The 12855-nt window shown below is 39.8% G+C and overlaps 1 protein-coding gene across 9 annotated transcripts in view; it reads left to right on the forward strand.

Moving 5' to 3' along the window:
* Positions 1-12855, forward strand: part of arhgef9a (Cdc42 guanine nucleotide exchange factor (GEF) 9a) — a 63424-nt gene that overhangs the window by 37399 nt on the left and 13170 nt on the right. For 8 of the 9 annotated variants that reach the window (XM_008419628.3, XM_008419625.3, XM_008419630.3 and 5 more), the window contains 6 exons: positions 1118-1297; positions 3514-3603; positions 5654-5854; positions 7471-7650; positions 9608-9840; positions 10783-10912. In XM_008419628.3, the coding sequence (XP_008417850.2) occupies positions 1118-1297; positions 3514-3603; positions 5654-5854; positions 7471-7650; positions 9608-9840; positions 10783-10912 (1014 nt within the window). The remainder of the gene's footprint in view (positions 1-1117; positions 1298-3513; positions 3604-5653; positions 5855-7470; positions 7651-9607; positions 9841-10782; positions 10913-12855) is intronic. The other variant, XM_008419627.3, reaches the window with a different exon arrangement.

Here is a 12855-nt window from a genome sequence, read left to right on the forward strand (position 1 = left end):
TATGCATTTTTGGTTGCAGAAAAAAACCCACTAAAACAATCATAAAATCCTGGAGTAGCAGCTATTTATTGATATTTTAACAATTTAATTAGTTCCGTCAATATAATCTGGCCCAACCAGCCCTTTAAGAACATTAAGGTTTTCAATATGAAAATGAGTTTGTCAGCCCTGCTATAAAAGAAACTTTAGGCATATATTCAAAATGCAATGTGTGACACACAGCTACCACAAAATACACTGTACCCAAAGTCAATCAAATTGTGATGCCACTTTATATACTATCTGTAAAAATATTTTAAAACTATGCAGAATTTTTCTTCCATTTTACAATTATGTGGCCTTTTGAGTGTCTTATGGCACAAAACCTCGTCAACATCAGTTCAACTTTGTGGTTGTAGCATGACCAGGTATGAAGAAATTCAAGGGGCGAATAAATGAGGATGAATGATTTTGTGAAACACTTTGTTATATCTTGCGCTGCTCCAGGCTCTGCACACAGCTGTACGCTGCTGCTGTTTATTTATGCTACGACAAGATGTACACATTATTTATTCATGATTTGGTAATCAATACATAGAAACTGACGAGCCACTGGTCCGTGATTGCTGAAGACGGTTTTGCAGACAAAACAACATGACCCTGGCAGAAGCATGGAAGGTTATCTCTTCATGTTGTTCTGCTTCTTAGCTGTTACGTTACATTAACACCTGTAATTATTACAATGTCATAATGAGCCAATTACAGCCCCATGTAGAGGCGGGTTTGTTGCCTCTGAACGGTGTTGTTTCTCCATTAATGGCGTTGCCCTTTTTGTGTGTTTCTTTTGTTGCACCTTGTTTGCTGTTGTGGTGTCGTATATGCATTGCAATCCCTGTATTGTCACTGGATTCCTCATTCAGTTCTGCATCAATTAGTAATCTCAACAAAAAAGGCTTCACAGGTTGAGGCCGAAACGAGGCGTATTACTGGTTTAAAATTAGCATTAAGTTTGATTTCTGTGCCGCTTAAAATGTGCATTTTATTGATGGATTTTTGTTCAGCCGTGTTCTGTTGCTGCACAGCAGTGTTTTTACATAGTCCAAATAAAACAAAGCAGATCCCTGTCTTTCTCCTCTAGTTGATAAGTGGAGGCTCGGTTGTCAACGCTGAGGCGGTATGGGACCACGTGACCATGGCGGATCGGGAGCTGGCGTTTAAGGCCGGCGACGTCATAAAGGTGCTGGACGCTTCCAACAAGGACTGGTGGTGGGGCCAGATCGATGAGGAGGAGGGATGGTTCCCCGCCAGCTTTGTACGGGTGAGTCGGAGGCAGCTGTGGCTGCCAGTGAACATTTGACCCGGCGGACATGTTCATACTCACAGAAACGGTGAGCGTGTCAGCACACAGAGCGGAGGGGACAGACGCACAATTGCATGGTCACGTCAAACACACTTAAACGCACACAGAATTTTGAATTAGTTTATTTTAGGAATACACAATGCCCAGGAGACAAGAGAACAGTTAGCTAAGCATCTTTGTATCCAAGAAGAATAAAGCACAGATGCTAATGAGGTTCTCGTTTTATTTGGCTTTCACCTTCAACTCCTGTCCTTAATGAAATTAATTTTCCAGGAGCCAATACTGTGATAATTCTAACATCTTGGATTCCCTATTTGACTGTTTCAGATTAGTCTGGTGCCAACATCTGAACTTGTTTTTTTTTTTTTTTATTTATTTGCAACTATCTAGGATTTTAATTATCAGCTTACACCTTACAACCAAACATTGTGATGAAGTAATGTGTCTGTGGTGTGAAAACAAGCAGCCTGGAATGATATAGAGGTTTTTTAATGCTCTGAAGCCCCGATGGATATTGACACACACATCTGTATGCCACAAAAAAAGCCGGGACAAGCAGCTTACATTAGCTAGATATGAAGGAAATGTGTTTTGTAAGAAACATGTCTAAAAAGACACCTCAACTCTCCACAGGGTGCATGGATAATAATCAACACAGATGTTCTTCGTCAATGTTTAGATTGGCCAGAGCTGCTTTGGTGACAAAAGGAGGATGAACATGATGTCAAGCAGGTGGTCATAATGTTATGGCTGAGAAGTGTGTAATTTAAAATTGACAAAATAATTGTGGTTTACACATTTCCTTGTTGAGCTTTGAAGCTTTCCTAGCTAATTTGAAGGGCATATAGCCAGATGGAGGAAAGACGTGGTCCATTTTGAAACAAACAAAACTTTGATAGAGAATAAAATAAAAAATGTGTGCTGCTTTCAAATTAAGATTAGCACAAAACATAATCTTAATTTGAATATGTTTTGTGCTATAATTTATGATTAAAAAATAATTTTTTTTACATGTTTTTTTTCTCATAGCAAACTATATTCATTGTAAGCAAAGTATTTTTTTTTTTACAAAACTTTTCAAAATTTGGTCTTTTACAACCACAAACTTTAATAAACATAAATGTGTTAGACCGGCTCAAAGTTGTGGAGATGGTATAGCAGAAGAAATGTATTTTTTCTCTTTCATTTTGTATAAGAAAAATAAAAAAAAGTATTGCGAGTATTTATATTCAGTTCTCTTTACTCCGATTCTCCTAAATGGAATATTTTTCAACCGCTTGAAGTTGCATTATAAATAAATCAAATCCATCTGTGTGTAATTTATAAATCTGAGCTGTTTAGTAAACAGAATAAATACTCTGGATCCCAGCAGAGCGGTCAGGTAGAACATGTTTCAATCCATCATCTCAGATAGAAAGGGGGTCATAATTCAGAGCAGCAGGGTAACTCTGGAGATGCAGAGATCTACAGCTCAAGTTAAATAATACGATTGTGCTATTAGCTGTACACTCCATAAATCTGGTCTTTATGAAGAGTGGCAAAAATGAAGCCACTGTTGAAAGAAAGTTGAAAGTTCCTGTAGAACATTTAGAACAACTTAGTAGGTGAAACAGCTCAAGAAAACACCCAAACTTTTGGCATAGTTGTACAGCACATTATCTGGGGTCACACACGTATTTCCTCTGAGACGCATTTCAGAGTTGATGGGAAGATGGACGTAGCTACATATGGGGCAAGTCTAGAAGAAAGAGGCTGTGAAAGACTCGAGACGGGCTGGCGGTTCTTCTTCCAGCATAGAGCTTGAACCCCGATGGATCGCTGAATCTTTGAGTTGATCTAACATATTAAATTCTATTTAAACACGTTGAAGTTTGTGGTTGTCCGATGCAAAATTTCACAATGTGGTCGAATAGTTTTGAAAGGCAGAGCACTACGTATCTTTAGATGTTCATGTAGGCAATATTTAACCCAGTGAAGTTGGAGTATGTAAGTAAGGTAGCAGCTGAACCACAGCTGGAGTCCTTCCACTGTAGACCATCTCCCCTCCAGACTCTTCTCATGGCCATTCCCACCTGTCCACCCTTCCATATTCACTCCTGAGAGGGCAGGAAAGACAGGCTGAGTGACTGTCAACCAAACAGTATCTCTCTGTTCTGTCATTCTCTCTCTCCAAGGTGGAACCCCACCCTCCTCAGCCCCAAACAAAACAGGTTTTCTATATCAACCCCATAGCAACTCCACGGTTCCAAAACACCACGTCAAAGGTGCGTTTTTTTTTTTTTTTTCCCCAGCTTCCATCAACCCATCCAGCCTGCCCGCTCACCCGCCCGCTCCAGTCTGTCCACGCAACATTCCCTTAACATTACCAGACATTAATGTACCCATGGCGTTATCACATCATTCCTCAACGGGGTCAACGGAGAGGCGCTACCGATGAGTCAAAAGTAAAGACTGTGTGAAATGCCCTCTTACTGGCCTAGAGTAAAATTCTCACATATTCATGTGAAAGAATGTCATTTCAGGATGATATTTTGTAACGCATTTACATCAAATATGACAATTTTTTTTCCCCAGTACTTTTTTTACTATTGACTCTGACTACTTTTCAGTCGTACTGCTGCACTACCAGTTCTCGTCAGTGCTCAACCACCTGTCACTCTGCTTGTCTGTGGCGCTACATTTCCCATTTTGTGTTTGGCATTCTGGACGTCGGTTCTTTGATGTACTCTTGGCAAACTGTGTGTCATCAGGTGTTGGCTGCTGGGCAAATCAAACCATGCTCACTTGGCCCCTTCAGTGAAACACTGGAATAAGCTTTACATGTGGATCTGTCTGTGAAGTGCAAGTTTGGAGGCTGCATGAGTTTTGTGAGGACATGGTGTGCATAGCTTCAATAAAGACTGTATTATAAGTATCTGACAGGACCGAAGTATGATTGGCAGTATGTCCCTAACGTTTTTTGAGATGCAAACTTGGTGAAACTCTCTAAAAGTAATGGAAATAGTTTATATATGTATATTGTGTGTGTGTGTGGGGGGGGGGGGGGGGGACGTGTGTGTGCATTCATGCTGAAAAGTGACTGATACATGTTTAGCAAATGTATGAATGTAAATTACAGCAATTTTGTGATACTAAAATGCAATAATAATAATGATAATGCTGATCATACAGTGTCCTCCACACTTACTGGAGCCATTGGTGAAACTGGGTAAAAAGTATTTGATAAAGTTAAACTCTTTTAATGCAGTAACATAATCTCAAATTGCAAGAAAATAATATGTTGAATTCGAAATTGAATGAACTTACTTAATCTGGAAAACTCTCCATCTTAGAAATAACATGCATATAGTTATTAATTACTTTTTAAGTTAACCAAAGGGTCATAGTAGTTTTAGTGAATCTCCAAAGCTTAATTGTAAAAATAATAATAAATTGTAGCCAAGAGTGACATTAATTAAATGCTTCCTATCTGCTAACCGGTTGGTTGGTAGGTGTTCAAGAAAAATAGCCTTTTTCCGTCATACCATTACAAATAAAAACCTTATACTTACCTCAGCTTTGGTAAGATCAAAATTGAGCTTTTTGACAACAACCACCCCAGCTGGATTTGGCGCGAAACAAAGAACGAACATAAGATTGCAACATACTTTCACTGTTAAGTATGGTGGAGAGTCTGTGATCTTGTGGACCTTTTTCTACTCCAAAGACCTTGAATAGAAGAAGATTTTGAATAAAATTTTATGTAGCCACCCAGAACATTGAATATGTGTTGACATTGAGTCTTTAAGTAAGAAAATGATGCAAAACTGAATGACAAATTAAAACAAAATCAACCTTCTTTCAAGGTTATCTTTAGTCCCAAACCCCAAATCCTACAGAAAACCTGGTAGGTTGAGCTGAAGAGAAGTGAGCATTAGTGAGGAGCCAGGACTCTCTGGGTGATGTAGAGAAACTGTACAAATAAAAATGGTAAAAAAAAATTCTCTCTGGACGTCCCAACCTTGCTAAATGTAACAAGAGAGGAGTAGGTGCTGTCCCATTCGCAAAGTGCTAACAGAATCAATCCCAATAACTGTGTTACACATGTTTTCATGGAAAAAATGTTAGTTTTTTTATGTGAGATTATGCTCCTGCAATAAAAGTTTAATTCATCCGAAGGCTTTTTGCACATCTTGTGGTGCTAATAGGTGTGGAGCGTGCTGTGTAAATATGTTCAGTGAAACCGTTTTCAGTCAGATCTGTGCGTTGAACCCAAAAGGTGCTCATATGAGTTCTGACGGAGCGGCTCTGTGTGTGAACGTGTTTTGTCCTCAGCTGTGGGTGAACCAGGAGGACGGTGCTGCAGAGCCGGCCGAGGGGACCAGCGAGGTGCAGAACGGGCACCTAGATCCGACCAATGACTGCCTGTGTCTGGGCTCCCCCCTTCAAAACCGAGACCAAATGAGGGCTAATGTCATCAATGAGATCATGAGCACAGAGAGACACTACATTAAACACCTCAAGGACATCTGTGAGGTACTGAAACACGTCCAGCAGCACAAACACCAGCGCTCCGCACTGTTTCCTAATAGTACTAGTAAGGGCAGCGGAGGTAGTAAAATTGCAAGAAGCTGAATAAACAAAAGGAGGTGTGAGATGTGGAGAACGTTCGCTCATGCTACACAAGGATCTATTAAGAATCAGTCACACTCCCACATTCACACTTTTATCTGATTTAATCATATGTTTTCTTTGGATTAAAAAAACAGCCCAGAGCCGAGACTCCTCTTGTCAGAAACACGTGAGACCACTCTATAGTTTTGGCTGTCTGTAACAAATGCATCTTGTTAGGTTTAAAGTTGAATTTTGCACTTAATAAAATTCAGCCTTGTTCTGTGCATTCTAATTTCTCCGAGAAGGCCTTTCCTGAGTGCCATTTAAATCAAAATCTGATAAAAAACTTAAAATTCGACCACATTCCTAATCATCCAGTCGCATAATTTAAAGATACTAGATACTTGTTTTTTTGTGTTTTTTTTTTTTACTGAAGTATGTGAATCTATAAAATAAAGAGTGAGTTTATCTCGCAATACGGTTCATAAGATGTATGCTGAAGAAACAAAACAACCAATTCTGATGCATTTATATTGGACGATGACATCACAAGATGCTAAATAATCTCGCTGTTCAACCACATTAAAAAAGCTATGGCACAAAAGTGACTTTTAGTAGATCTTGACGTAGAGGTCGTCTTCACAAACTGTGTGTTTTATTGCAGCCTTTTCCCATGAGGCAAGGGAAAAAAAATGTATGTCTTCAAAAGACATTAGATTAGCTACCTCATTCCTGATGTGATGTCAGCAGAATCATGCGTTTGTGGAAGCTTGCTTTCTAGATTTTATCTCGATAAATAATGTTTTACAGCAAAGTATCGCAACAAGCAGAAAACGACCATGACACAAGCTATAACTAAAGTGAGTATACAATTGATTTAACAGAAAAAAAACCCCACCTTGTAGCTTTAAGTAAATCCCTCTTTTTTTCTCTGATTGTTGTTTGATTAACAAAAACTATAGCTTGTAGTACGATAGACTCAGATACACACAGGTTGGTTCTGGTTTGAATTTTGTTCTTCTTAAAGAGCCAGCATCAGCCTTTGCATGTGTGCACAGCAGCAGCTCCAGAGCAGATAAAGCAGATAAATAAACCACTTTGACTTGGGGTGGTTTCTCATGCACATTTCTGGCTTATCTAATCATCTGGACCTAATCCTCTGTATGCCCTTTGCTTGTTCTGTGGATGAAGCGTAATATTTAAAAATAGTTGCAGCAAAGCATAAATTTCACCTTCTCACCTCTGCACCTCGTGCTAGTTGAACCACTCTGCATAAAGGCTGTAATGTGGAGGGGTGTTCCAGCTTCAAAAGCCCACTGATTTCATAAAGAGACATGAAATCTGACTGATTATTTGGACAAGTTGACATCTTGATATTTTCACTAAATGTTAAAGCATCATGACCTTTAATTAAACACTAGCAGCCATGTCACAATCCCTTCATGCAATTCCAAGTAAGAAATATGTGAAACTCCTTTTTTTTAAGTGTTATCCTCTCTTTTTTTTCTTTTTTATTATCGTTTTTATTATTTTTGCAGGGTTACTTGCGCCAGTGCAGGAAGCGTGTGGACATGTTCAACGACGACCAGCTCAAGGTCATTTTTGGAAACATAGAGGACATTTACCGCTTCCAGATGGGCTTTGTCAGAGATCTGGAGAAACAGTACAACACAGAGGAACCGCACCTCTCTGAAATCGGGCCGTGCTTTTTAGAACACGTGAGTATTTTCTTTTTTTTTTTTGTTCACGCTTAAAAGAAGGAGGTTTTGGACATTTTTGAGACCAATTTTTCATCGGCTTTGAAAAGCTTTCTATTGCAAATTTTAGCTGATTATAGTTTCTGTTTAATAGCAACAATTGTTCTCCTTTCTACATGAGTTGAGGGATGGCATGAGCATCTGTGTTGGTTGATTTTAGCAATTTTTTTGCATATTGCATCAGTCCAATAAGTAAACCTGGGTCGACATTAACAACTGATTTCTATTTCCATCTTGTTGCTATTTTTTGTCTCAGGAGGAGGATTCCATGTGTTACATGTGACTGTAATGATGCAGCAGCACAGGACTGTGAGGGGATTATTATTAATACTGGATATCAATTTTGGCCCAAATTTTCTTATCAGTGTATCACTAGACTATTTAACTGTTTTAATATAGTTTGTGGAGTATATTTTAGGAGTTTTTTTTTTAAATAAAAACAATCCAACGTTACAGAGCTGCTTCTAAAAACCTACAGATGCAGTGATGAGAGTGCAGCAGCATGTGGTTGAGCTCGCTGTCTGGGGTTTGACCCTGACCTTGACACCCTTTGCTGGATGTTTCCCCCCCCCCCCATTTTCTGTCTGATTACCAAAAATACAGGCCCTTTGCATCACAAAACATCTTACAGCGTATTCTCCAACTACTTTGCATTAACGATAATGAATCATTAACATTTTTTTTAACTTTTTTCTCTACACACGTAGTGACTGTAATGTGTACCAAATTACAAGATAGCAGTTTATCACAGCAAAATAGCAATCAGTAGTAAATAATTGAGAGGAAATTGTTTGGATGTAATATTGTAAAGTTGTTCATTTATTGTAATAATCTAAGGATCTCACGCATGGTTTCATGTCGTGTAAATTCCTACTTCAGTCAACGAGCGGCACTGACCAAACCGAAAGAGCAGCTGGTTTATGAACACAGAGGGAATCATTTTTCCAAAATGTTACATTGTCTTCTAAAAATAACTTAGAAGTTCAGTTTATGTCGGGAACGCTCTTCTCTTATTTATTTTATTTTTATTCTTTGTTTATGAGTTGCTGAATACATGCAGATTTAATTTAGAGCAATGCTCGCCATTTAAAATGGGAACTGCAGTAAACGGGCTCCTCAATTGAGGTAAAAAAGTTCTGCGGGCCAGACTTCTGGGTTTGGTTCGATGCTATATGTTCAGCTACAAGTGACCTTTCTGTCATTTAGGAGCAGCGTCACTGTGAGAGAGCTGTTGTGCTACACAGTTCTGCAGTTAAACAGGATTTTACTGCTACTTTAAAACAAAGGCATAATAATTACAACGTTGACATTAAAGACAACTCTCCTTGGCATTTTATATTAGCCATTGGGATGATTGATGTTATTACCATTGCTAGCACAAGCCTCTAACTACTCAAACGGATGAAACTGAGCAGCTGAGCAGTATAACGATCAGCTTTGTGTTATTTGTTTGAAAGTAACAACCTCTGTAGAAAGTACTGCTTCCTTTCTGGAAACCTCTTAATGCTTTTGTGCTTCCTCTGACTTCACTAATTGTGAAAATAGCAAATGGCTTCCTTTCTCAGTAACAGTGTCCACACTGAAGAGTGTGGACATTGCAGTCAGTGCAATATGGTAAATCTTACAAATTGTACATTCACAGAGAAATAAGATTAGACTTTCAGTTTCTGACCAAACGATCGTCGATCAGGGATGGTCCAGCAAAAGATCCTCCATTTCCATCGGATTTCTAGATGCATAAGCTAGAGCCAAGTTACCTCAGGATCTTAATGTAACCATCACACAGTTAAAGCTAAAACTGTCATTATCCTTAACTTAAAACCGCCTTCATGTAGATATTGGCAGTCTAGCTGTCTGCTTAATTGTGCTTACTGTCTCACTTCCTCTGATGATGAATCTCTCCTCCTTTACATTCCAGCAAGATGGATTCTGGATCTATTCAGAATACTGCAACAACCACTTGGATGCCTGCATGGAGTTAAGCAAACTGATGAGGGATGGCAGGTATCAGCACTTCTTCGAAGCTTGTCGCCTCCTCCAGCAAATGATTGACATCGCTATAGACGGCTTCTTGCTCACCCCTGTCCAGAAAATCTGCAAATATCCCCTACAGTTGGCCGAGCTCCTCAAATACACAGCACAAGACCACAGGTACCGTCCGCTTTAGCGTTATCCCATGGCTTTAGAAGCTGTATTATGTGTTGTTGTGTTCTGAGATGCTCCTGCTGCAGATGCTGAGTTCATTCCACCGAGGCGGTAGTTCTCCTTGCTTGTGCCGAAAGCAGATGTAGAGCCAACAGTATGCATCTTGACTTGAAAAATCACACTGCGCGTTTTGTTTTGATGGCACTTTCCAGGAGCGTTTTTTTTTTGCAGCCCAAACTGTAAATATTAACAGATTCCTTTTGCTACGTGCTACAATTTTCACAAACTACATGCTGAGTGCAGGAGCCGGTGTGGGCAATGTAAACATTTGCACATGCACCCTCAACCCCTCCCAGAATGGATTATGCGTGCTCCCAGATGTGCAAACTCATCCATGTGAGCCCACAGAAGCCCTGTGCAAGTAATGCGCCGTGTCTCCGCCAGCTCCAGGTCATTCACAAACCAAGCATTCTCAGCCAGAGAGGGACAGGTGCCAGCTCTGCCAGAAAAGCCTGCCAGATCACAGTGTTTCACTGTTTGAGAGCTGTGGAGAATCTGCCAGATATAGGCCTGCGTCTGTCTCACTTGTTCACACAACACTGGGGCACAAACACACACGCACGCACACACGTTATCTTCCAAAGTGAGGATTGGATCCGTAGCGCATCTTAGCCGGAGGGATAAATCCAGCTCAGTTTGCATAGATGCTGTCAGACTGTGAATACAGAGACGGCTGAATAAAATTAAATAGCTGTGTGTTAATTTGACTGTATTTCAGCGGACTTACCCCGCTCACTCACTCACTGGAGTTTATCACCGCTGCCTTTAATAGGCTCCTCTGTATCCCTCACTAATGCAGTGTAATATGTCTTTGAGTGGACGAACTCCAAGAGCCATAACTTCGCCCCGTAACACTCCCGAGTAATTACGCATGCCTTGTGTCTGTAGCGACTATCGATACGTGGCAGCTGCTTTGGCCGTAATGCGGAACGTCACGCAGCAGATCAATGAGAGGAAGAGGCGGTTGGAGAACATCGACAAAATCGCCCAGTGGCAAGCCTCCGTTCTCGACTGGGAGGTATGTGCACCGTGAAGAAGATTTCTATCCAGTCTGCTTATTGATTCAAAATTGTGTTGTTGCACACCGGCAAAGCTGGGAAAGATGGAAGAGTCGAGCAAAAAAAACAAAAAAACTAAATAAGTTGAAAATTTACTCAGCAGAAACAGACCTCTTCATGTTTTGTCATACCACCAGTTCAGTTAACTGAAAAGAAAATCTCTATGTTTCATTCACTTCAGTGTATGAACTATTGCTATAATATAAACTTAAGTTTAAGATTCATGCAGGATGAAAGCAACGAGCAAAAGAACCATGATACTGCTGTATCACACAAGGATTATTAATGCAACAGTTTGTCCTGTGTAACATATTGCAGTTCTAATAATGCAACATTTATTGCCATTTGTAGTAAAAATATAGAACATAAACCTGATGCATCTATTTGTAGTTTTTGAATACTTATTGCTCTAAATATCATATCTTTTAGCTGTTCTACTTTTTTATAGACTAACACTTCTCACAGCTGATTCTGATTGGTTAATTAGCAGAGCTAGCTTCTCGGGAAGCTAGCCTGCAGTCTGCTGCTTATCGTAACACTCACTTCAACAGCATTAACTTAAGGGATAGTGCTGATACTTTAAAGTGAGACTATGCAAAGTAACTGCCAGTTAGTCTATTTTTAGTAGTAAGATGTCAAATTGCAAATTGCATTGAGTTTGTAAAAAAAAAGGTTTAAATCCTGCAAGTTGTGGAAGGCTAACATCTAGTTAAGTAACTACAGAGACAATTTTAGCCACTTAAGATAACTGAGAACTAGAGGTGTGCCGAACGATTGGCCGCCGATCATAATCGGCGGATTTCCATGAAAAAGTGTATGATCGGTGATCGCCGATCACGGTCTCCTGTTGCCGATCACAAAAACCGATCACCTGCATCTCATTTCGCAGCTTGCCTGTGCAGCTGGTCTCCTCTTTCCTTCGCACTGAGCAAACGCGCAGCAACAAATACTAAGCGATGTGGAACTATAACGCCCTGAGTGATTGGGGACGTTTGCGTGTTGCGGCGGAAAATTGAAGCACGTGGGGTGAAGCAGGTCAAAATGCATCAACACGACGAATCTAATATGGGATAAAAACAATGCCATACTTGTCGGAGTTTGGCTACATCGAGGTTCACTGCAGTAAAAAAAGACATCTGGAGGATCAGATAGCAGGTAAAGCAGCGCGCAGCTACAAACACACAGATTAGCATGACGGTCAGAAAGCTAAACAAATAACCTGGAAAATTATTTAAGTCTTCGAGCTGCGGTGTAAGACGCTGGTTCTGCTCTCGTAATATTTCACAGACAGAGCCGCTTCTGCTCCACGTGGTAGTGACTCTCACACCGAACCTCTGCTTAAAGCTGCAGCATCTAACCTAAAAAAATTAATTTTACACAGGTATTAAAACTTTTGCTGTCCTAACATGAGACAGATAATCTCTAAAAAAATAATCGATCTCCTCCCTGTTCTGCATATTTACTCCACTCAGTCAGAAACAGCCAATCAGAACTAGCAGTAATCAGCTAGCCGCCATGCTATCAGGAAGTTTTCATTCAGTAACTCAGGATTGTTTATTGTAATGGATCCTGTATTTGACTTTGAATGTTAAGTTTTATACTTGAATTTTTTTGGCAATGTTGAGATGTTTTATTTTGACTTTTTGCATTATTTAGCCTCTTCAGAGCCTTCATATGTTATCAGTCTGTTAAAGATAGTATTACCAATAGCAGTACAATTTGCAAAATGCCTGTTTTGTTTTTTTCTTGGAAAAAGTTATTAAAAACAAGTTTTTGTCTAAATTAAGGTGAATTCATGGTTCCTTTTTCCACATAATGTAACCGGTAGTGCTTATGATTAAAAAAATAATAATTATGTGATCGGTATCGGTGATCGGTATCGGTGATCGGCCCTCATGGGTGA

Source organism: Poecilia reticulata, chromosome 10 (genome assembly GCF_904066995.2).
Source record: "Poecilia reticulata chromosome 10, P_reticulata-male-v2, whole genome shotgun sequence".
Classification (NCBI taxonomy): Eukaryota; Metazoa; Chordata; class Actinopteri; order Cyprinodontiformes; family Poeciliidae; genus Poecilia; species Poecilia reticulata.